This window comes from Lontra canadensis, unplaced genomic scaffold (assembly GCF_010015895.1).
Source record: "Lontra canadensis isolate GAN:19392208 unplaced genomic scaffold, GSC_riverotter_1.0 scaffold24, whole genome shotgun sequence".
NCBI classification, from domain to species: Eukaryota; Metazoa; Chordata; class Mammalia; order Carnivora; family Mustelidae; genus Lontra; species Lontra canadensis.
Genome location: NW_022631018.1, coordinates 17,541,328 through 17,567,178, shown reverse-complemented (window position 1 = coordinate 17,567,178; position 25,851 = coordinate 17,541,328). Strand labels below are relative to the sequence as shown.

Sequence of the window (25,851 nt, the reverse complement as noted above, 5' to 3'; positions counted from 1 at the left end):
CCCCAAACACGCCAGTCTGTGGATGGCACTGATGTTTTGGGAGCCATTTTCTGGTCAAAATACCTGAGAGATTTTTGCTCTTCCAGTCCTCTGGCTGGATTTTTCTTTGTATTTGGAAGCCTAATTCCTGCTTGCTAGGTTCTTCAGCCCAATATGAGATCATTTGGGATTAGGAAGGCCTTTAAATCAGACAAAAAGCCAACCTGATTGGGATTGCTCAGTTATACCAACATCCTTTAACAAATGTTTCTTTAAATTTGGGTTTGACTGTAATGCAGATTTTCCAGGAACTCTGTTGTTTTAGGTTTTTAATAATGTTTCCAAATGACTCTTCAAGTTTGTAAGATTATAGCCCTTGGTGTGGGTTGTTTTTTTTTTTTTTTTTTTTTTAGTTTACATAGTCACATATGCATTTTGAAGATAGTAAGTAATAATCAGGATGATCTTACACACCACGATGTCCCACCATTAAGAGAAGGATGGGACCCAGTCTTAGAAAGAAATTTCCTTATTCCTAAGGCCCCTGGGTGGCTCAATTGTTTAAGCAGCCAACTCTGGATTTCGGCTCAGGTCATGACCTCAGGGTCATGGGATTGAGCCCCGTGTTGGACTCTGTGCTTAACAGGGAGTCTGCCTGAGATTCTCTCTCTCCCTTTGCCCCTCGCCCCCTCACACACTCTCTGTCTCTCAAATAAATAAATCTTAAAAAAAAAAAAAGAAATTTCCTTAATCCTTATCACATTGAACATATTCATATGTGTTATTGAATATATTAGATGTATATAAGAATTATACCTCTATATAAGTATATATAAACTCTACAATTTGTACAGTTTATTTTTTTTATTTTTATACTTATCCAGCAGTCTCTTCCTTCTTAATATGGTGACTAAGTAAAACGACAGTCACCTACAAATACATGGTGTATCACTATGAAGAGCTTTGGAAATTTGGATTGGTTTTTTGTATGTTTTGCATGAGACTTATGTGATGTTTCAACTGAGCACAACCGGAGCAATTAATATCCAGATTAAGGAAAGTCATAATTATTGACATTGTTGAAAGGGCTTTTTTCCCACACAGGATTTTAGTGTTTCCTCAGTCTTGCGAACGTTAAGCACACAGAGGAGAATAGGACAATCCTTGACTTCAGGGGATACAAAATAAAAGTAAATCAGAGACAAAGATGCATAAACAAATAAATGGCATGAAATAATATCATTAGTAGCTATGTTTTTGTTTTTGTTTTTATTTTGTTTTGTTTTGTTAAGTTTTTTAGCAGTTCACATCTCAGCACTCAAGGGCAACATCTTCATCATCCCAATCTCTGGTTGAGGCTCGGATAATTCAAGAAGCGAGCCCAAGATCACATAGCTACTGGTGGAACTAGGCTTGAATCCAGATCTCTTATCGAAAGATTTGTTTTTATCTTCTGTCATTCACTTATGCTGTACAGAGCAAGGAAGTACGAAGTTCAAGAGGAGATTGACCCTCTTGGCTTGGGGTGATAGTTGAAACTTGAGTTGGTTCTGAGGGGTCAGAGTGTATCAGATGGGTGAATAGTATATGGAGGGTGCGGAGAAATTGGGATAGATACGACATTTTGAAAATTAAGAAAAAGTTAATTGCATCAGGAGGGTCTAATTCGTTTATGTATTCATTCCACAGATAATTGTTGGATGCCTATTGCTTAATAGGGGATGTTAGTAAATGGAGAATGGTAGGAGATCAGGGTCCTCAAAGAGTGGAATTTCTCTAGCTCATTGTAGACTTGAAGTATTTTTTTAACTGATATTTTAAATTACATAAGTAATTATGGAAATATTTCCATATGGAGTATTTTATTATTATTATTATTATTTTTATTGAGGGGATGTGGAGGGAGAGAATCTCAAGGAGGCTCCACTCCCAGTACAGAGCCCCCCGTGGGGCTCAATCTCACAACACCGAGATCATGACCTGAGTCTAAATCAAGAGTTGGAAACTTGACTGTCTGAACTACCCAGGTGCCCCATATCTGGAGTATTTTAAAGCAAACTCCAGATGTATCATTCCACAGGAGATCAACCATAGAGATTTCTGCACAATATATAGTTGAAAATTCCAGCAATTAGAACAGCTCAGTAAGGAAGAAGTGTCCTGGTAGGGAAATGAATAGAAATCACTAGAAACACTGAGATACAGACATTTTTTTGTGGCCTTCTGGAAGGAAGATAGTAAATGAGATGAGATTGTCAGGAAATGACTGTAGAGAGCATCTAGATCTATAACTCTACTTAGTTCTTACTGCGTACATGAAAATCTACTGTAAGTGAAGGTGCAAAGAGAAGAAATGAAAAAATAGTTTTTGCTGAGATTTATATTAAAAATAATTCATATGAATAGGCCAGGGACATTTATAAAATCAAGTGAAAATTAAAATAAAACTTTCTGGGGTGCCTGGGTGGCTCAGTGGGTTGGGCCCCTGCCTTCAGCTCAGGTCATGATCTCAGTGTCCTGGGATTGAGCCCCACATTGGGCTCTCTGCTCAGCAGGGAGTCTGCTTCCCCCTCTCTCTGCCTGCCTCTCTGCCTACTTGTGATCTCTGTCTGTCAAATAAATAAAATCTTTAGAAAAATATAACTTTCCCTCAGTTAACATTTTAAGTATTTTATTTCTTCCTTCGCTGTTATAGATTCTGTTGTTTCAAATTACTGAGTATGTATGAAGACCTAGAGAAACGTTGGCGCGTTGTGGAAGACTTTGCTATGGACTGTCTTTGCTCTCACTCTGCTCTCCTCACTAGTGAAATCCTCCTTGGGTCACCAGGTCCATCAGATTAACTTCTGCAAGTGCCTAGTCTGAGGGTCTTTTTATAGCTCGCTAGACCTCTGTACAGAGTGTAATTTCATGAAGAGAAAGACCATTATTACCTTCATTTTCTAGTAAAAAATGGCAGATGAAACAATTGTGACTAATGTCAAAATATTAATCTCCCTTGCCTCAGGCTTTTAAGTTTTGAAACTCAGACTGAGTGGAAAACTAGATCTCCCTGCCCTTTTTTTGTTGGTGGTGGTGTCAGCCATTAGACACTAGACTACTAATACTCTACATTTCTTGTTGGAATTGGAAAGTCATTAAAGACTGTATGGTTTTATAGAAGGCAAGCCCTGAGGACAGGGTGACATACAGCGTTATATTAGTTTCGGGTGTACAATATAATGAGTCAACAATTCTCTACACGGCTCAGTGCTCATCGTGATAAGCGTAGTTACTGTCTGTCACCACATGATGTTAGTACGATATTATTGACTGTATGTCCTATGCTGTACCCTGTATCCCCATGTCTTAGTTGTTTTATAACTGGAAGATGGTACCTCTGAATTCATCTATTTCACCTGTCACCCAACCTTTCCTCTGACAACCAGTTTGTTCTCTGTATTTGAGAGTCTGTTTTTGTTCATGTGTTCATTTTAATTCCACATCTAAGTAAAATCGTCTGGTATTTGTCTTTCTCTGTATTATTTCACTTAGCATAGTCCCATCTAAGTCCAAGCATATTATTACAAATGGCAAGAATGTATTCTTTTTGTAGCAGAGTAATAGCCACTGTTTGCACACATATTTACACACTCACCCCCACGTCTTCCTTACCCATTCCTCTTAAGCTACGAGAAGGAGCATGGATCTGTGTAAGACTGCTGGTGGGGTTAAGTTAAGAGACTTTCAGGGTAGCCTAGTGAAGAACGATGAAGGCATTTGTACCAGCATAAAGCAGGAATGGAGAGGACAGGCAGATTCTAGAAGCATTTAGGAGGTAAACAAACAGGATATTGGGATAAGGAGAGGAAGTCAGTAACTCTCCTGCTTTGGTATCAGGTCATGGTACCACCAACAGGAGAGTAAGTAAGGGAGTCAGCAAGGCTGGTGTTGAGTTCTACTTAAAAATATTGATCTGTATGGAAGTTTAATTACAAGTCTAAAGATAGAAGATACTGGACGAGGGCTGTGGGTTGGCCAGTCACGAGCTGTCGAGACCCTGCTCTGGCCGAGTGAGGAGTGCTGGGGGACGTGGACAGAGAGAACCCCACATGTGTCCAGCTGGTCTTAAATCTTACTGGGCCTAATTGTCCTTACATTTGATGGGAAGAATAGGTGCGAACAGGACACCCCCCCACACACACCCTTATTCTCCTGCTTAGACAAGCTAATAACCTGGAGGGAAAAGAAAACTATGTTTTAATAAGAGAAAGAAAATATTTTAAAGAGTGAAATATCAAAGTCTCCTTGAGGAATTAATTGGCAACCTTGCCTTAAGAATTGTCATTCCTGATTCAGATGTTTATCTGTCCTAAGTTTTGCCTTTCATGCTTTTTAATTTTGAGTTTTTTTGCCAGTATCACCATCATGGCAGGAATTTCTTCAGAAATTTTCTTAGAAGTCCTTCTTAATTAACTCTTGTTGGCCCTGTAGTCTACTAAGGCATTTATGATGGCGTGGACATAGAAAATAAGCTGTCGAGTCAGATCGGGATTTCATTTATGGGTCTGCTGTTTACCATCTGTGGACCCTTCAGCAAATAAGTAGTCCTGAGCCTTGATTTCCTCACCTATAAAATGGGATAATGTCCACGTTCACTAACTAACTTATTCTGAAGATGAAGTTAACTAATAGGTTAAAAGTATCTGCCCTGTAATAGATGCTCCGTAACTACTGATTTCTATACGGACACCAGCACCACAATTGTTACTTGTCATTTCTCATAAATGAGGACTTTCATCAGGGACAAACCTGTGTTAGAAGTCTGTTGATAGTAACAAGGATGATGATGATAGGATGTACTGACACCTTGCTTTATACTGTCTGCCAGGCGCCATTTGAACACTTTGTATCTATTAACTGATTTGATCCTCACGACAGCCCGGAGAGGCAGACACCCGTGATGTGCCCATTCTACAGATGAGGCTGAATGGGGCTCAGCACTTCAGGGACCCTCCTACGTTTGCAGTTTGGCAGTGACCAAACTTGGATTGTGGATTCTTTTTTTTTTTTGGATTGTGGATTCTTATGAACTTTTTACAGTTCCCCCAAAGTGAAGCCATGATCATAGGCTTCTTATGGATATTTGGTATTTGGATATTTCCAAAACATGTATAGAATGTATATCAGTTAGCGTGGCTAACGGATTTTTCACATTAGTTAATGTGTTTTAAAAATTGTTTTAATGCTCCATTGATACTGTGACATTCTAAACTGTCTTCCTCTGGTTTCAGCCTGTGAGGTGGAGGCGGGGAAAGTATTCCAGGTGTCCTCAAAAGAGCACATCCAGCCCTTCAAAGAAAACATGGAACAATTTATCATTCAAGGTAAGTTCCAAAAGACATGTCACGTTTCCCTTCTTTTTCAGCCGAAAGGTAGGTAGAAGGCATTTTTTAAAATATGCATTGGTTTAAAGGGGATTATTTTGACGTTACAGAAAAATAAATTATGTTTAATCATGAGTCACACAGCTGTGAGAAGCTAGCAATTTGGTAAACACCCTATTACAGATAATTCTCGTTAGTTTTGATCTTTAATGACAGAACATTAATAGTACCTATTTATAAAGATATTAAAATTTTATGCTTTTTGTGAGCAGATAATTAGATATGCTTCAAGTTTTAACTGAGCTTATGACTTCAGTTCAACTTGGTATCTATATTGTTTCTCAAAACACTGGGCCCAAAAACAAAGTACATTGATGTTTTCCAGACCTTCAAAACATTACATTGTATTTTTGTAGGATGTATAAATACCTCTAGATACTCAGTACCTTCTTTCGGAAAACTTAAAAACTTAATAAATATTGTCTTATTGACTCCTCCCATGACAGAAGCAGGGATCAAAAATTTCAGAAGATTAAAGAAAAGAAATTTTGAAAGGGGAAAAAATGTCTTTTAAAAATGTCTTGCTATTTTAACACATTGCAACTTACAATTATATCAAAGCATTCGCTACTCAAAACATTTCTGCTGGGGAATATCACGTCTCCTCTGAAGGTTAGATTTGGGTCATGCCATGCTCTGAGAAAGTTCTTGCTGTCAGGAATCCTCCTAGAGGCTGACATGGCTTGAGACCGAGGCCAAGGGGCACTCTGAAGACTGGCTCCGTCCTCTGTTTATCAGGCTACAGTTTTTATAGGATGTTGACGTGTCATTATGATGATTTACAATGAATTCCAGTCAACACTGGAATTAGATTAAATGTTAAACGTAGATTTTTTTTTTCCAGATGGGAAAATACTATTTAATCACTTAAGAGAATCATGAAGATTGAAACAGAACTTTGGTCAGATTCATAAATCACAGTGATAGTCATTTCTAAATCCCCAGGTCCAGATTTTCGAGTGGAAAATCTACTTAGTAATTCCTAAACAGTCTTTGGGATAAAATCAGAGTCCTGTAGTTGGTTACATATTAGAGGACGCTGTAAGCTCACCATATTCTTAATGATGAATAAAAATGAGTCTTGCTTTCCTCATTCATCAGGGTTTTAGGATCAAGAACATGCAATTTGGGAGAACAATATAAGTAAAGGATGAGATACTCTTTTTGCTTATGGGATAAATGAGTCCTTAAATAATTAACTCTGTAAAAAACGAATGAGTCTGTCTTCATGGCTCTTCTAGCACTTTCAGATACCTTTTTTATTTTATCTCTGTCCTATTCAAGTGTTCTGATTACATGTTCATTACAAAAAAAAAATGAATACCCCTGATCTGCTCATTCTTTTGAGTACTGAGTTATAGCAGTGAATAAGAAAGTACATTACCCAGAAGACAGACAACGACAATAGCAAATTCTATGGAACATCTTATATAGATGAGTTATGTCAAAATGTGGAGAAAAGGGTCCAGCTTCAAAGATGAGTACTTATAAGCCCATATTCAATGACGTGTAGTGAAAACAATGGATTTCAAAATGTTTCTCTTAAGATAAAGATTTATGAATGTAGCCATTTTTCTTGGTCCCATAGTCCTTCTAGTTATCAGGACTAAATTCTGCAATTAGGTTTATACTCTGAAAAGTGCATTCTACCTTAGCACAAATAATATACACAAATCTTTGCTCATAATTAGGCTTTCCTCAGTAATAAAATAGTATCCTTACGTTAACCTCTGTGCTCAAATCACCTTACATGCATATATTAATGTTTTTATATATCCCATTAAAGTCTTTTTTTTAAAAATCCCATCAAAGGGGGCGCCTGGGTGGCTCAGAGGGTTAAAGCCTCTGCCTTCGGCTCAAGTCATGATCCCCGGGTCCTGGGATCGAGCCCCGCATCGGGCTCTCTCCTTGGTAGGGAGCCTGCTTCCTCCTCTCTCTCTCTGCCTGCCTCTCTGCCTACTTGTGATCTCTCTCTGTCGAATAAATAAATAAAATCTTTAAAATCCCATCAAAGTATTTTTTAAATGTGCCCCATTTCAAAATCTAAAATCTATCTCCAGACATTCAAGAGGCTATGCCAAATACTGGCCAAACACGTTTATCACGTTAGCTCTCACAACATCATAGAAACATCTCTTATCCTCATCTCTCGGCCATTGTCTGGTCTGTGGAACACACGCTAACAGCCTGTGGGTTTTATCTAGCCCTGCGATCCACTGATTCACGCACTTTGGTACCCCCTGTCTTCCCAGTTCTTCTCAAGCCAAGATTTTATGGTCTCGGCTCAAACATCTCTTTCTTGGGAATGTCATCACCCTTGCTCTGAAGGAGGCAGATTTACAGAACCAAGTCCCGCCCCTGCAAGGCATTCATTGGTTTTAATGGTACCGGCTCTGTACCATCTTCCGGAGAATCGAAGTACTCAGTAATATTAATACCAATAACTAATGTTCTTGAATAGTGCTATGATCTCCACCTAGCACTGTACTCTTTATAACACTTACTGCTTTCTGCAGTTCTATTATGTATTTGTGCCTCTACAATGTAACCTCCATGAAAAAAGCAGCCTTGTTCGGTTCCTGACCATCCCTATATGTAGAACAGCACGTAGCGTGTTGTACACGTGGTCTTACCCACCTGACAGCACCCAACAACCCTCATTAAGCCCATCTCTTTGCTTTCTCAATATTTACACCAGAGCACCTCAACTTTTTTGAAGGCGGGAGGGTCCTTAACGCCAACTGGTATCACTTGGAAGTCCTGACCACAGACCTGCTATTAAAACTCATTTGTAGTCAGCACTTCACAAGATGGTCCTTGCAAATTTGGTTTTCTCACAATTTCTGAGATTTGTTCCTCTGGGCTCCTCTCAAACTTCCACAGTCTTTGCCTTCTGCTTCCTCCTTCCTCTGATGATGACCTCATTTTCTCCTGGGGTGAGAAATCAGATGATGTCATATAGAAGCTCCCACACCTCTCCACCACCACATCTACAACCCTGGCTCAGGAACTTGGTCTTCGTCCTGAATCCTTAGGGAGCAGAGGTTTAAAGACATAAGAAAGTTGACACTGGCAGCAAGTGGGAAGGACTCCGTGGGAACAGATCAGACATGGAGGCAGGAGACTACTTGTAAAATTGTGATGGCAGATGGCTAGAGAAATGAGGAGATCTTGTTCTAAGGACATAGTGATAGTGCTGAAGAGAGAACATATTGAAGGGTTAACAGTAATGTAGAAGTAATGTAGAAGAGGAAGTTCTTGGTGACCAAGTCAACACAGAGGTGATGCATAGGTGTCCAGATTTCAGGTTCACGTGGCTGGAGAGTGCTGGTGTTAATCATTAGGATAGAGAATATAAATACGGGAAAAGATTTGAATGGATAGGATGACCGTAAGTGGATGGCATGATCATTGAGTGGGCGGATGTATGCCTGAGACGTGGCAAAAAACAAACGTGGAGGCTTGGGCATCGTAAGCAAGGTGATTATTGAATGGATGTGATCGCCTAGAAGGATAAGAAGAACAGACACAGGGATAGAATTCTTGAGGAGGATACATTTATAGGAGGAGCAAAAGAAGCCACAAAAGGTGTTGGTGGTGAATTAGGTTGAAAGAAGATCGAGAGAGGCTGTCGTGATGGAAGCCAGAATTAGAGTTCCAGAAAGGAGGGAGGGATCAGAGTAGTTACTGGAGGAACATTTTTCTTGGATTGGCACAGACAGAAACCAGTTTTCTGAACTTTTAATGTTCAAGCGAGGAAAGGAGAAGCGCATAACCCTGCAACAATTTTAAAGTTATTGCTGGATATTGTAACGTGCATCAGTGTTAGACAACTGTCGAATCAAAGTTATTATAATTTAGCTTATCTCTAATTTATACCAACACATGTGATGATTTTATGCATTGGATGTTTTCTGAAGAAAACTAATTAGTAATCACCAAGTGCTTACCAGCTTTTATCTACCACTTTGGTTCAATTTTCTTTTGTGCCTCTTCTTGTTTAAGTAAGAGGGAAGAAGAAAAAGATAGATGAGACAACCAGGGAACCTCATGCTATGCTAATATTTCTCTCAGAATTCAGTACACTCTTTCTTTTTCATTTTTCTTCCTTCTTTTTGGATACAAGTTGTACTATGGACAAAGTGTGCATATGAAAACCATATTTCTGAGCTAAACGTCCCTTAGATCCACTGGATTGCCTTTTATAGGTGTCTGTGCATGGTGAGATTGCTGGGAAAGAAATAGGAGCCTAGTTCTATGTTGTTGGCCTCCATAGCCTTTTTACTCATACGACATATTTTGGTAAGTGCATATTTTAAAACTCAGCTCAACTGTTTTTTTGCGTGAATGGCCAATTAAAAGGTAGTTCCCCTCCATGCTAGTAAATGAAGTAAAGTTCTTCCTGTGATTTTATAAATCAGAAATGGCTAATGCTATTTTTACTAGCAGCTCTCCATATCTCCACCCGCCCCTTTCCCATACATTTCTTCCTTAAAGGAAGCCTGGTAAGTTGTAGCTGAACTAGAGGAATAATAGAATCAAGGAGAAGGTGATTAATCTGGAATCACATGCTTATCATTGACAAAGGTGTTGAAACCTCAACTCTCAATATACAATATTTAGTATTGGTGGTTCTATGATTGAGAATGAAGAGACAAGGAAAGCAATGACATTAACTCTACCAAAGACTGAGAAGTCTGCCAAAAGGATCTTCTCCTGGAAATGGTGTCCACAGTGCCCTGTAAGCAATACTCCATATTCAGGATGAACGTATTTGGTGGTGTGTTTATTTTGTTCCCTAAAAATATGAGAACATTTTTTTAATGATGATAAAAAGAAAAGATGCATCTGAATTTTTTTTTTTTAGAGATTTTATTTATTTATTTGACAGAAGAGAGAGATATCACCAGTAGGCAGAGAGGCAGGCAGAGGGGAGGAGGAAGCAGGCTCCCCGCTGAGCAGAGAGCCCAATGTGGGGCTCGATCCCAGGACCCTGAGATCATGACCTGAGCTAAAGGCAGAGGCTTAACCCACTGAGCCACCTGGGTGCCCTGCATCTGATTTTTTGATGTCTTTCATTGATCCTTTAAAGTAAAAAAAGATGCAGTTTTCTCTTAAGCACACCACTTTTTACTTTTGTAACCACAGTAATAATAATGTTAAGCATTAATGCCAATTCTGCTGTGCTGAAGAATTAACTGAAGCCATTTTATACTCGACGTGATTTCAGTTTCGTAATTCATCAGGATAGTCTTAAGCAACCAGTGTTATCCCCATTTTTCAGTAAGAAAACAAAAGCTCAGGGGCTCCTGGGTGACTCAGTGGGTTAAAGCCTCCGCCTTTGGCTCGGGTCATGATCTCAGGGTCCTGGGATCGAGCCCCGAATCGGGCTCTCTGCTCAGCAGGGAGCCTGCTTCCTCCTCTCTCTCTGCCTGCTTCTTTGCCTGCTTGTGATCTCTGTCTGTCATATAAATAAATAAAATCTTTAAAAAAAAAAAAAAAGCTCAGATGTCTCAATACTTGACTAAAATCACACAAGAGATGGCAAAGTCGTGTTGAAACCAAGACTTCCCATAAGAAGCCTAAGCTAGCTACATTTTATTTTAATTTAAAAATTGTTAAAATATCATTAAGGACTCTAGGGGGTAGTGGATAAGTCAGTTGTGTAACGTCACGTGGTAGAAACCATAATGCAGAAGAAATCACATGCAAGATATGCAATTTTTAAACTCAAAAGTCGGACCGGAAAGGGTCAACACTTCTGTGTTCATGCCCTGTGCACGCTGACTCTTTGCCCCAGAGACAAAGCTCTTGCCCCTGAGATCCCGATAAATGATGATTCCGTTGTGCCCCACCTGTCACTCTCAACATGGAAGAGGCATACATTTGGGATGATTCTTGTGAAAAGGAAACAGTCGAGAGTACCATTTCTCTCTGAGGGTTAGGTTTCCACTGGCCGCAGTCATTCATTCTGTCCTGTGGATGGGAAATGATCAGAGAGCCTCTGAGGAGGAGTGGGAATTGATTCCATATGAGATGGGCCCACAACAGCCCCTGCGTCTTCCTGCTCAGGTGCTCCCATTGCACTGAACATCTCCGTAATACGTTCCATCCTGTGCCTTCGTCACTCCGTGCACAGCAGACTCCAAAGAAACGTTTATTTCGCAGATGAATGGATGGAGGGTTGGCTTTCTCCATCCAGTCAAGCTCCTCAGGTCCTCTACCTTCTTATGTTTCCTGTCATTGTGACATGCCCCGTGTGGTTGTCCAAAACAGGGACTTTGGCCTCATTGTTCATTTTTTAGTGACTGAATGCAAGAAGCACTTTTTAATAATGCATGGCTGTATTATACAATTCAGGTGTATAATGAAAATGTAAGTCTTCTTCCTACTACTTTCCTCTATTTTAGCCGATGTCATGTTTCAGTTCTGTCCTTCCAGAGGTAATTCGTGCATGTATTGTCATATATGTGTGCATATGTACATATATATGTGCATTTATATGTATTTTCTAGAGGTTACTTCCTTTGGATGTTGTTTTTGTCCCTTTTTCATTTTTATTACAAAATATTTTATATTTTGTATGCAATAGACATAGCATATAAATAATGCATGTAAATTACAATTTTGTGTGCTTTATAGTCATTTAATATATATTTATTTTATATATTTTATATAGTCATTTATATATAAATTTTTATATATGACTTTTATACATGAAATTTTTATAAATGACTTTATAGTCATTTAATATAAATTTATTTTATTATTCATTATTTGCTATTAAGGATGTTTTATAAAGTTGCCACCATACTGAATTAATTGACATGGAACCATTGCTCCTGGGAGCAAATACAAGGTTCATTTTCTTCATGACTTTGGTTACATTTGGTCTCGTTTTCATCAGTCAGCCAATATGCACCATTGTTTTATGTGTGTCCATTTTTTTTTTTTTATTAAAAAGACTTTATTGGGGCGTCTGGGTGGCTCAGTGGGTTAAAGCCTCTGCCTTTGGTTCAGGTCATAGTCTCAGGGTTCTGGGATCGAGCCCCCCCCATTGGGCTCTCTGCTCAGCGGGGAGCCTGCTTCCCTTCCTCTCTCTCTGCCCGCCTCTCTGCCGACTTGTGGTCTCTGTCAAATAAATAAATAAAATCTTTTAAAAAATAAAATAAAAATAAAAATACTTTATTTTTTTAAGTTTGTGTGTGTTCATGGTTTTTTTTTTTAAATCAAGTAGACTTTTTTTTTTTAAGTTTGTGTGTGTTCCTGCTTGAAGTCACCTTATTTAATATCCATTGTTGATTCGTTAATACTGAACCAACAACCAGCGAGCCCATGAAATACCAGAACCAAGTGTACCTAACACATGCACTCTCTCTGTAAGGCACATCAGAAACTTTTTGTGCTTAGGAGTGAGCACTAGACGGCACGGTGGCATGATGCTTGATGGCCATTTTTAAAAGATAGAGTACCACCAAAAAAAAAAAAAGACACAAAAATGCAAAAAGAAAACCAAATCACCAGAGACTAAGAAAAGGACACTTACCTACAGTATGAGAGCTGAAATAAGCCAGAGCGGGGCCTTGTCCCACCTTCACTGGGAATGCATGTGTCAGGGGACTCAAGCTGGCCACTGCTCCGCATGTGTCCATGGAGACCTACTGGGGCACTACAAGTATCAATTTTGGAATTAAAATCAATTTTAGTGAGTAGGCAAATTCACAAATACAGAATTCACGAATAGAGAAGATTAAATGTGTGTGTGGAAGGCATTTATATGTTGTGTACATGTGACATAAATAAGGGTATGATTTTATAGAATGTGCGCATATACGTATATATATTATAACCTATATGAGATCTAAGGAATTAGAATGAGCAGCCAGGTACACCCCACGCAAGGAAGAGAACCTGATTAATGTATTGATCTCTTCGGTTTATCCTCCTTTGGCCTCTTCAGCCATCACCGCTATCTGGAATTTTCTACGTATCATTTGCACACTTTCTGTTTATAGCTTTGCCAAAAGTATAAATTGTCACCAATTTATTATTTAGTCCTATAAATTTGCAAACTGCATAAGGAGAATTACACGCATTTTCTTCTGTGACTTGAGTTACTCTCCACGGAGCACTGTCCTTGAGATCTCCCGCGTTTACGCAGATGGCTTTATTTCATCAATACCGACTCCGTTGTAGGAATATACCACACGGCCATTTATCTCTCCTCTTCTTTCCGCTTTTTAACCAGTGCCGAGAAATGCTTATATGCACATTCGTTTTCATGACTCGTGACATACACACATACTCTCTTTTATGGGACAGACCCAGGAGAGCAAAGGTTCGCTGGGTCATAGTACGTATGAATCTTCAGTCTCCTACACAAGGCTAAGTTGTTTTCAAAAAGGGATTGGTTCCAATCTACACTTCTGTCAGCAGGGTTCTAGTTGTATCAAATCCTTGTCAGCATGTGGTCCTTAGGATAAATCTATTATTTAAAATGATATTCCAGGCAGCACAGACATTTTCACAACATGTGTTCTTGCAATCCGTGGGCATGGAAAGTTTTTCCATCTCTTGGTGTCTTCAGTTTCTTTCATAAGTATAGTTTCTAGTGTACAGATCCTTTACCTCCTTGGTTAGGTTAATTCCCAGGCGTCTTATGGTTTTTGGTGCTATTGCAAATAGAATTGGTTGCTTAATTTCTCTTTAGTCACATTGTTAGTGTATAGAATTGCAACTGATTTTTGTTTTGCATTGATTTCGTACCCTGCCACACTACTGAATGGCTGTATGAGTTGTAGGAGTTTGGGGTGGAGTCTTCTGGGTTTTCCACATGAAGTATCATACCATCCGCGAAGGGAGAGAGTTTGACTTCTTTGCCCATTTGAATACCTTTTATTTCTTTTTGTTGTCTGACCGCTGTTGCTAGGACTTCTAGTGCTATGTTGAACAACAGCGGCGAGAGCAGGCATCCTTGTCGTGTTCCTCTGATCTCAAAGGGAAGGCTGTCAGCTTTTCCCCTTTGAGGATGATATTCGCTGTGGGTTTTTCATAGATGGATTTTATGAAGTTGAGGAATGTTCCCTCTGTCCCTGCACTCTGAAGAGTTTTCATCAGGAACGGATGCTGGATTTTGTCAAATGCTTTCTCTGCATCAGTTGAGAGGACCATATGGTTCTTGTCTTGTCTTTTATTAATGTGCTCTATCTCATTGATTGATTTGGGAATGTTGAACCGCCCTTGCATCTCAGGAATAAATCCCACCTGGTCCTATGCGGAACATTAGGAATAGCATGGAGGACCACAGGGGAAGGGAAGGAAAACTGAATGGGAAGAAATCAGAGAGGGAGACAAACCATGAGAGACTCTGGTCTCCAGGAACCAAATTGAGGCTTACAGAAGGGAGGGGGGTGGGGGATAGAGTAACTGGGTGATGGGTTAAGCAGGGCACATGTGGTAGTGAGCACTGGGTATTATATGCAACTGATGAATCCTTAAACACTACATCAAAAATGAATGATATACTATATGCTGGCTAATTGAATAAAATAAATGATGTTACATTGAAGTTTTAATTTGCATTTTATTTTTTTTTCTTATTTTCGTTCTTTTTTTTTTTTTTAACATGTAATACATTATTTGCCCCAGTTGTACAGGTCTCTGAATCATCAGGCTTACACATTTCACAGCACTCACCATGGTACATACCCTCCCCAGTGTCCATCACCCAACCACCCTCTCCCTATGCATTTGATTTTTTATGAGAAGTTAGCATATTGTCATGGCTTTATCGTTGTTTCCTCTTCTGTGAACTGCATTTTTGAATCTTTTGACTATCTTTCTGTAGATTATTTCTGTCTTTTATTTATTGAATTATTAGGAATTCTTTATACATTTAGGATATTGAAGTGTTGCAAGCACGTCTCCCATTTTGGAGCATCCCTTTTCACTTTTCTTGTGCTGACTATTGATGAACAGAAATCCTTTATTTCTTTGTAGTGATATTTATCAACCTCTTCCTTGGTGATATATAATTTTTGCCTTATGGAAGACATTTTTCCATATTATAGGTTTATAAAGATATTGTCTTATATTATCCTGTAAAAATACTGTAGTTTTACTTTTCAACATTAATCCTTAATCTTTTTATTTAAGTATATAATTGATTTTTATGTACGGTCTGTAAAAGTCAAAAAAATTTTTACATAGATAATGTTGTTTTAGTCATTTAGTACCATGTAATGAATATGCCATCCTTTCTCTTCTAAAATGCAATGCCATTAAATCATGTGCAAATTTTCCACATATGTATATGTTGTTTTCCTGGGTTTTCTCTGTTCTATTGCATTGACCTATTTCTGGTATTGGCCTTTATAACAAAGCCTGTTACTATCTTATTTCCTGTAGCCTTCTAATAATAATTGATTTGGGGTCAGATTAGACTCCCATTTTCTTTAGGATAGTTATGCCTTTTCTTGTTAATTTATTCCATATTATTTTAGAATCCAGTTCTCAAGTCCCACCAGAAAAAAAATCTATTAGGATTTTGAAACCATTAGTCTGTACATCAGCTTGGGGAGAACTGACATCTTACAAATTAAAACTAGGAACATGATAAAGACTGGGATCTATTTTTCTGCCTCCTTTATAGTTGGTATTAAGAATTGTTTTGCAATTTTCCTTAAGGTCTGCACATCATGTTTTTATAGTATATTCCTAAAGACCTTTGTTACTTTGTTACTATAATACATTTTGTGAATCACATTTACTGTCACCCTCTGGAGATATGTAAAATTCAAATAACCATTGTACAAAGCTGTTATATCCTAGGAACTTGCTGAACTCAATTATTAATATTGTGATTTGTGAACTTTTAAAAATTTTCTCACAGAGATCATTGCAAATAATGTCCATTTTATTTCTTCGTTTCTTTTTGGCTGTGTTGCACTAACTGGTACCTTCAGTGTAATATGGGCAGGAAATGCCCTGTTGCAAAGAGATGTGGTTAGAGGAATGGAATTTTATAAATACATTGCCACCAACTGATGGATGGTTTTCTTCTCACTCAACATTTCCCCTCGACTGTGTTACAAATTATATTCTGTGCCTTTATTCTTTTAATGTGTACCTTTGATATTTCAACAGGATTCTTTAACAAAATCCAAAGTTTAAAAATAATACAAGTCCCTGGAATGCTTCAACTCTTACCTCACCCATTTATTCCTATCTGCCATTCTTTTCAATGTTTTAGTATCACCTTCTATTTTTTATAAACAAGGCTATATTCTTTGCTCTCATACCCTCTTACTGTGCCTTCCTTCTTAGATGATTTTCTTCTCTCTGAGGTACATTCTTCAAAAGTTAGTTTGGCATGAGACTCTGGATTGTAGACTCTTTTTTCATCTGTCTGGATGTATATACATCACACTTACTTTTGAGAGATAGGTCTGCTAATTATAAAATTCTGGGCTGCAAATAAATTCTTCCTTCCTTGGGTTAACAGCTCTGTTTGGTCCAATTTTTGAGTCTTTGTTTCTAATCTGAATTTTCTCTCAGGCTCTTGTATGTTTTCTATTTCTCTTTATGTTTGTTTTGGCTAATCCTTAGGGGGCACTGCCAACCAAGAACTATCTTAAAATAAATTCCTGCCTTGCATTTTAGGATCACGTATTGTGGATTGAGGCCCAGCGCAGAGTGATTGCCTGTTTGGGATCATGGCTTCTCCTGTGAGAGAGTTTCCCCTCCCAGCCACAGCTGCAGGGACTTGGACACATTTTCTCAGTGTCTGCTTTAGTCAGTTTCCTCTTCACTGAGGGCATGTCTCTTTGGACACCTTGGAGAATTCTAGTCCTATTCAAAATGTCCCTATATGGCCTTTAAACTACAGCTCTGAGTTGCTGGGTTTCACTAAACCCTCAGTCAGTACCCTTTTACACCCCTTTGGAGCTTTGCTGTTATTTGTTTTTATGACCTCAGAGAATTTTCCTTCTATTCTAGCCAACTCAGCCATGGATTCAACTTTACTTTCATCCAGTATCTTTGTGTGCTCTGTTGTGAAACTTCTGATATCTCGTCCTTAGTGTGGTTGAAAATAGAGGTCCCGTTGGATTTTTTCAATTAAAGTATCTTTGAGATGATTTTGTATCAGTACTTTCTTCTTAATGACTTTATGGTATTCCTTTGTAAAAATGCACCACTTACTTGCTCGTTTCTTTACTTACGAACCTTCTTTCCTACATCATTGCTTTGAAAATAGAAAAATTATAGAGGATAAATGTGTACAGTACAATTTTCATACTATGCATGTGTACAGCGTATTCCTTAATATTGAACTGCTTGGTCACAAGCAACATTGGCCTTATTCTCAATGCCTCCCTTTCCCATTGTTCCTCCCGACCTTGTTTCTCTTGTCTGTGCATAGCTAAATGCTGTGAATTTTCTTTCTCTTTTTCTTTTTTTTTTTTTTTTAAGATTTTATTTATTTATTTGAAAGAGACACAGCAAGAGAGGAAACACAGGCAGGGGGAGTGGGAGAGGGAGAAGCAGACTGTCCCCCGAACAGGGGGCCCAACGTGGGGCTTGATCCCAGGACCCTGCGATAATGACCTGAGTTGAAAGCAGACACTTAACTGAGCCACCCAGGCGCCCCAGATCTTCTGTATTTTCTCAAACACATCAGCTTCCCTCAAACCCCATTTCATTCACCCTATCCTACCTCAAAATAATTTCTTCCTTCTGTTATGCTAACCCCTTTTTAAGAGGTCTCATTTTTTCTTGTTATTGTAGTACAGTCACCAGTGAACCTCATAATAATCTATAGTCTTCTGGAAAAGATTGGATCATGCTCAGTATCATGATTATTAAGGTATATGAATGGTCATTGTAATTTAGATATATTTAAATTATATCTAATATATTTTAAAATATGTCAGATATCTGACATATAGTTTTTAAAATATTCTCTATTTGCCTTCCATGCTACATAATAAACTACTAAGTGCATATTTTTTGATTTAACCTTTCCTTCCTTAGGTGCTGGGTGCTTGGAAAAGGATCCAGTATGAGAATCCTAACCAAATTGTTATGTTCTTGTAGGAGAAACCCAAATACATTCCTTAATGGATGATATAATACTTCCTTTTTTTTTTTTTTGAAGAAAAGTCAGCTAGAAATTGAATAATGACTACTACATTTAAAATTGTAAACATTTTTTTTGTTAAAGCAATTCTGGTGTAATGAAACCAAAGGATCCTTTTCTATAATTACGTAGAAAATAGCAACATGTTGATGCAGAGGGAAATACTCATAACTTAATAAATTTAACAATTTTGAATTGCAAAGATTCTGGTTAATGTTTAAAATTTGCCAGTCTACTAATTTTCTTCTTGACAGACTTTTTTTTTTTGGGGGGGGGGATGTGATTTGGGCATTAGGATTATTAGGGACATTAGAATCCCATAGAAAGGAGTATGTCCAGATCGGATGTCTCTGATTACCTATCTCTACTCTGAAGGTTAGTAACACTTGTGAGGCATATATCCATGACACACAGGAGTGCATAGGTATGATTACCCCTTTCTCCATTGTAGAGGAATAAAATCTTACTGAGATACTCATAAAGCATATTAACCTATGAGAAAAGTCATCTAACTCAGATGCCAAATAGTCTCTCATGTGCCAAATCTAATAGGTTGATAGTGGATTCTTGGAGTCTTGTTTGGGGCATAATTCTTAGGTTTTTAACTGGATTCTTGAATTTTAATGAATTAGTTTTATTGTGATTAGTGCTCGTGTGATGCTTCACCTTTTTCTATTTTTTTTTACTTTTAACCTAAGTGTGCATTAATATTTTAAGTAGGATTCATTGAGATTACATGTAGTTAAAACTTTTCTAGCCCATTTGAAAATCTGTGCCTTTTAATTATTTAGACTACTTACATTTAATATACCAACCAATACGGTTGCATCTCATTTGCTATCTTTATATTTGTATTTTGTTTGTCACAATTGTTTTCCTTTTTATCTTTTTTCCTTAACTTCTTATGGATTAGTTGGATATTTCATTTTATTTGTACCATTGGCTTATGAGCTTTATCTTTTTGTTTTTTCTTTTTAGTGGATTTTCGAGGGTTTATATAACTCTTTATCACATTCTGTCTTCAAATAATCTTATTGAGTTTCACATATAATCGAAGAGCTTTAACAGTGTATTTCCATTTTCCCTCCTGTTCTTTGTGTTGTTGTTGCCATATTTTTACTTTCATATAAATCATAACCAAAATAATAAATTGTTTGTACTTTTGCTTTTAACAGTCAATTCCTTTTAAAGAAATGTGTGAGAAAATGTCTTTTATATCCTTACACATATTTAGCATTTCTAGTTCTTTTCTTACGTAGGTGTGCCAGTGCCAAACCTTTTAGCATTTGATTGCTTGAAATGTTTTATTTATTTGATTTTTTTTCCTCCATTTGTGATAGATATTTTCACTGGATTTAGAATTGTCAGTTAATAGTTTTGTTGTTTTTGTTTGATTTTTCTTGTCACATGTCAGGATATTTTTCTCTTGTCTTCCATTTGCATAATTTCTGATGACAAATATGTATTAGTTTCCTATAGTTGCTATTTAGAAAATTACCACAACTTTGTTGACTTAAAACAACACAAATTTATTATCTTACAGCTCTGGAGATCAGAAATACAAATTGAGGGGCACCCGGGTGACTCACTGGGTTAAAGCCTCTGCCTTTGGCTCAGATCATAGTCTCAGGGTTCTAGGATCGAGCCCCACATCAGGCTCTGCTCAGCAGGGAGCCTGCTTCCTCCTCTCTCTCTGCCTGCCTCTCTGCCTACTTGTGATCTCTGTCTGTCAAATAAATAAATAAAATCTTAGAAAAAAAATCCAAATTGACCTTGTTGAGCTAAAATTAAGGGGTCAGCAGGGCTTTCCTTCTTCTGGAAACTCTAAGGCAGAATTTATTTCCTTGACTTTTTCAAATTCTGGAGGTTTCCCCCATTTCTTACTCTGAGTTTTCTTGCATCTTCAAAGTCAACAATAGCCAATGAAGTTTTTCTTATGTTGTTTCACTTTGACACTGATTTTCTTGCCTCTCTCTTTTACTTCTAAGGACTTTGTGAATACTTTGGGCCAATCTAGATAATGCAAGATGACTTTTCATCTCAGTATCAGCTGATTAGCAACATTGATTCCATCTGCAACCTCAATTTCCCCTTGACATGTAACATAGCATATTCACAGGTTCTGAAGATTAAGACATAAACATCTTTGGAAGGCCATTATTCTGCCTCCCACAAAGTCTTTGGTAATTTTTATTTTTGTTCCTTGAAATAAAATGTATTTCTTCCCACTTCTGACTGTTTTAAAATTTTGTGTTTATTGATTATTTTTAGGATTTGGATTATAATGTACATTTTTGTATGCGTATATATATTGTTTTTATTGTTTGGAGTTAATTGACCTCTTGGACCTAGGAGTTTATAGTTTTTAATCAGATTTGGAAAACCCTTGGCCATTATTCCTTTAGTTACTTTCCTGCTCCGGCTCTCTTCCTCTCACTACTCCAATTTCACATGTGTTAGACTGTCTACTATTGTCCCTAAGTCATCAAGTCTTGGTTAGGTTTTTCAGTCTTTTCTTCTATATGCTTCAGTTGGGATAGATCCTATTGTGTCTTGAGGTTAATTGTTCTTTGCTTCTGAAATATCTAACCTCATGTAATTTTTATTTCTAAGTGAATTTTGTTTTTAATTAAAGTCAGTTTTTCATTTCCTATACTGTATTTTTTCATCTCTAGAAATTCCACCTAGTTCTTATATATCTAGTATATATCTCCTAGTATATATCCACCTAGTATATATCCACCTAGTATATATCTCCCATTGATATATACTGCACATTTGTGGCCCCCCCAAATTCATATATTGAAACCCTCAATGTGTTGGTATTAGGAGGTGGGGTTTTGAGAGGTGATTAGGTTATGAGGTTGGAGTCCTTATAAATGGGACTAATGCCCTTACAGGAGAAGCTATGAGAGAGTGTGCCTGTCTGTGCTGTGGTGTGTGAGAATGCAACAAAAAGTCGCCTGCGTGCAAACCATCAAGAAGTCTCTCACTGGAACCCCTTTGTACTCGCACTCTGATCTCGGACTTCCGGCCTCCAGAACTGTGACAAACGAATTTTGTTTAAGCTAGCAAGTCTTCAGTATTTTGTTACAGCAGTCTGAAGAGACCGAGACATCCATTTCCTCCTATGTGCATGTTTTTCTTTATTATTTGAGCATAGTTATAATAACTGCTTTAATTTTCATGCTTTTATTTTATTTGCTAGTTTGTCTTATTAGTCCCAGTTCTGTTTTTGTTGATTTATTTATCTTCTGGTAATCGATGGCAGTTCCCAATACTTGGTTGGTCTAGTCATTTTTTATTAACTCTTAGGCAGTGTTATTGTTCACTGTGTGGATTTTGTGCATTACTCTAAAGAATATTCGGCTTTGTTTGTGTAGACAATTTTAATTACTTGCTTCTCAGTTTTGGTCCTTTAAGGCCTGTTTGTAAACTTTGCTGGGGCTAGTCTGGAGCATCCTTCACATCGGAGATGATTCAGTGCTAATAAGGTCCTACCCCCACGCCACCTCCCCCGCACACACACTGGGGTCTCCACCAGCTATCCTTTCCCAGGTGGTCACAAATAGTCTCTGTTCCAGATTGTAAACACCTTTTGGCCCTATATGAGCTCTGGGAATTATTCAGTTTATAGTTTCTTGATTCTTTGCTTTGACTAACCAAGACTTTGCTTCACTCTCTATATGTGCCACCTAATAGCAAAAACTCGAAAAGACCTCAATGCAGATTTCTGGCCTTCTTTTCTGCAAGGCTCTTTTCCTCTCTGGCTCTCAGCCCCTCAATTTTCAGCTATTTCAGATTCCCCAAACTCCTACCTATATAGCCTCAACTCAGCAAGACTGACTGTCTTCTCTGGGTTCCCCTTCCTGGGCCCACAGTCTGGAAATTGCCTTTAGACAGAAATTCAGGGAGATCTTAAGGTTCAACTAGTTCGTTTACCTTCTTTCAGAAAGGACAGCCTTGTGCTGCCAGTTTTCCAGCATACAAAGACAGTCATATCATACACACACACACACACACACACACATATACATACACATATGTATGTATATTATTATATTATGTATATTATATATATACATGTATATATATAATTTTTATTAACATATAATGTATTATTAGCCCCAGGGGTACAGGTCTGTGAATCGCCAGGTTTACACACTTCACAGCACTCACCATAGCACATATCCATCACCCAGTCTTCCCCTCCCACCCCCCTCCCCCCAGCAACCCTCAATTTGTTTGTGAGATTAAGAGTCTTTTAGGGTTTGTCTCCCTCCCGATCCCCTCTTGTTTCATTTTTTCCTTCCCTACTCCCCAAACCCCCCACACTGCTTCTCAAATTCCTCATATCAGGGAGATCTTATGATAATTGTCTTTCTCTGTTTGACTTATTTCGCTAAGCATAATACCCTCTAGTTCCATCCACGTCATTGCAAATGACAAGATTTCATTTCTTTTGATGGCTGCATAGTATTCCGTTGTATATCTATACCACATCTTCTTTATCCATTCATCTGCTGATGGACATCTAGGTTCTTTCCATAATTTGGCTACTGTGAACATTGTTGCTATAAACATTTGGGTGCACGTGCCCCTTCAGATCACTACATTTGTATCTTTAGGGTAAATACCCAGTAGTGTATCATATATTTTATCCAGTTTTCTGGTTGATTACAGCAGGAGGTAAGTTTGGTTCTTGTTAATCAAGTCCAGAAGTGAAAATCTCTTTCCCTTGGTTTAAAATGAATGAAGGTCAGTCTCCTTTGCCTCGTTTGTTATGAATTCACACTGTAAGAGGCTGAACCTGCCTCTGTCCACAGCTTTTTGGCCAGCTATTTTCCATTATTATCCCCCATCTTGTCTACATTATATCCTTCCTTCTTGACATCCTGTACTATGTGGCGCTTACGTCTTTGCACATTTTTTTTCCCTGCTGTTTGTTGTTTAAATGCCTTCTCTAGTCTCTTCCTTTTTCATTTGACTGATGGTCGTTCATCATTTTAGTCCCAGCTCAGCATTTGCCTTTCTCTTTTACTTATTAACATCTCTCTCAATAGGTAAATGTTTAACTTAATTGTGCCCATAACAGACTTGACAGCATGGCTCAGGGATCAGATCGTGTGAGTTTGAATCCTGTCTCTTTCTCTTATTATTTCTGGATTTCTAGTATGTTGGGCAAATTATTTAACTGCCAATTTCCTTCTTGTAAATGGGAGTGATTATAGTGCCTTTTATTATTGTGAGTTATTACATGTAAACAATTAGAATAGTAACGCCAATATCTATATTAACATTCTCATTGAACTATCCTTGTAATAATCCCCGCAAATAAAGATTTGTCTCTCTTCTCATCTAACATTATCTTGAAAGGAGAGGCTCCAAAATAGTATGCATATATTAGCTCCTAACAAAGTATCCAAAGCATACCGTGATCAAAGTTTGGTTGAAATATCGTAACATTAAGTCATGCAGCTTTTGTTTCTAGGTTTGGAATGCCCTAGCCTTCCTACTGCAGTTCCTGCATTGTGTTGACAAGTCAAGTTGGGAGAAAGAGGAAATACATTGGGAAAGATTTTCTGGTTTTCCAGTGTTTTGGTTTAAGCAGTTTTGCATTTGGATATTTTGAATTTTCAAATCGGAATTAATTGGTACTGCATATAATATGGAAAGGTCAGTCTTAAAACATTCATTTGCGTATTTTTAATTAAAGGCCTATAGACATTTTTGTGTTGTCTGAAGGATCCTGATGTAAGTTCAGCTTGGAACTGGTTAGAGGGTGTGCTTAGTTTGTCGTCTTCAATAACATAGTTGTTACTTGATAAAGAAGGAAAGGAATTTGCCACAGATGTGTCTTTTCTTTAATGCTGATTAGCGAAGGTTTTTGAGGGATTTAGAGACTTATGTAGAATATGGGCAGAATAATATGTAGGCGCTGTCTCTGATTTTATTTGAAAAATTGGGTGGTGTAAACAGTGTTTCAGTTGGAAACCAATACCTCTTTTACACTTTATTGTTCACAGAATGTGAAACGCATGCACATACATTATGTTTTCCCATGTCGTTTTCACTTTGGGTTTAAAATGAAGATTTAGAAAGGAATTTCACTGAGGACCACTTCAATAACTACACCAGGCTGGGTGATAATAGCACATGGCTTTCTTGTATTTTAGGGTTGGCCGGAAGCCACATATATCAAATTTTTGAAGTATGCATCATTTACTATAGTATGTATGTTTCTTGAGTTTTTATGGTGCGCTTGTATTCCTTATGTTTATGCACACCTATATTTCTAGGTATATGTTTTTATGGCGTATATTTTTATGCACAGAGTAGGAATAACCCTCTGTATTAACTCAAAGTTGGATGTGAATTACAGCAAAGGCCAAGTTGTAATTTTATACTCTAGATACTGTTTTTCTTCCTCCCAGGAATATCCCTTAGCATTTGTTTTATTGTCCTAAGAACATTGGAGCATCAAGGAAGGAATGCAGTGAGAGTTAGTTCTATCTAAGGGAAGAAATTCTGATATTCATTCACTGTCTGACACACAGAAACCGCCTAAATTTCCTTGACTTTCAGTTCATTGTCAAAAGGAGCAGTGTCTCAAAAAAATCTCAAAACCAAAGCAATATATCTGCAATTAAATGACAACTTGAAATGACTCAGAAGAAAGGCACTGCATCTGTCTAAAAAAGAACCCATACTGGCTGCACTTAAAAGCAACTGAAAGGCACATTCATCGCTAATTATAAACAAAAACTAGTTAACACTTTAAATAAAAGAAAAAAGAGTGAAAAAGATTTAGAGCCTAGACAAGCAGATGAAAGGGTTCTAAGTTGCCTTCCATCTGATATTACTCAAACGCAACTCTGTCTCCAATTACCTGGGAATATGTGGTGTTCCCTCACGAAACCCCCAGACCAGAAAGGGCGTCCGTTCGTGCCTCTGCTCACTCACAGTCATTTGGAACAAGTTCAGCTGAAATATTTAACATTGCAAAAGAGTCTGGAGCCAGACAAGCGACTACAGACGCCAATCCCTGGGTCAAAATAGTAACTTAGTAGGACAACAATGGCCAGAAAATATTTGTGGGAGCAGAGATTTTGCGGAGGAAGTCTTAGTGCTGTTGGAGAAGCCATCATTGAATGCCAAAGGGCTGAAACAGAATCATTAAGACACTTTTGAACTACTTGTATGTTCAGGGACATAGGAATGTCCGTGCCAACGGCCTCTTCGCTAGAATTGGATCTGAAAGGTAATCTTATGCCCTTGCACTAGAATAAATAAATAGGGGGGGGGGGG

General features: G+C 37.9%; 1 protein-coding gene across 2 annotated transcripts in view; it reads left to right on the top strand.

The window, feature by feature from the left end:
- Window positions 1-25,851, top strand: part of FMN2 (formin 2) — a 358,907-nt gene that overhangs the window by 249,733 nt on the left and 83,323 nt on the right. For both annotated transcript variants that reach the window (XM_032862943.1, XM_032862944.1), the window contains one exon: window positions 5,253-5,345. In XM_032862943.1, the coding sequence (XP_032718834.1) occupies window positions 5,253-5,345 (93 nt within the window). The remainder of the gene's footprint in view (window positions 1-5,252; window positions 5,346-25,851) is intronic.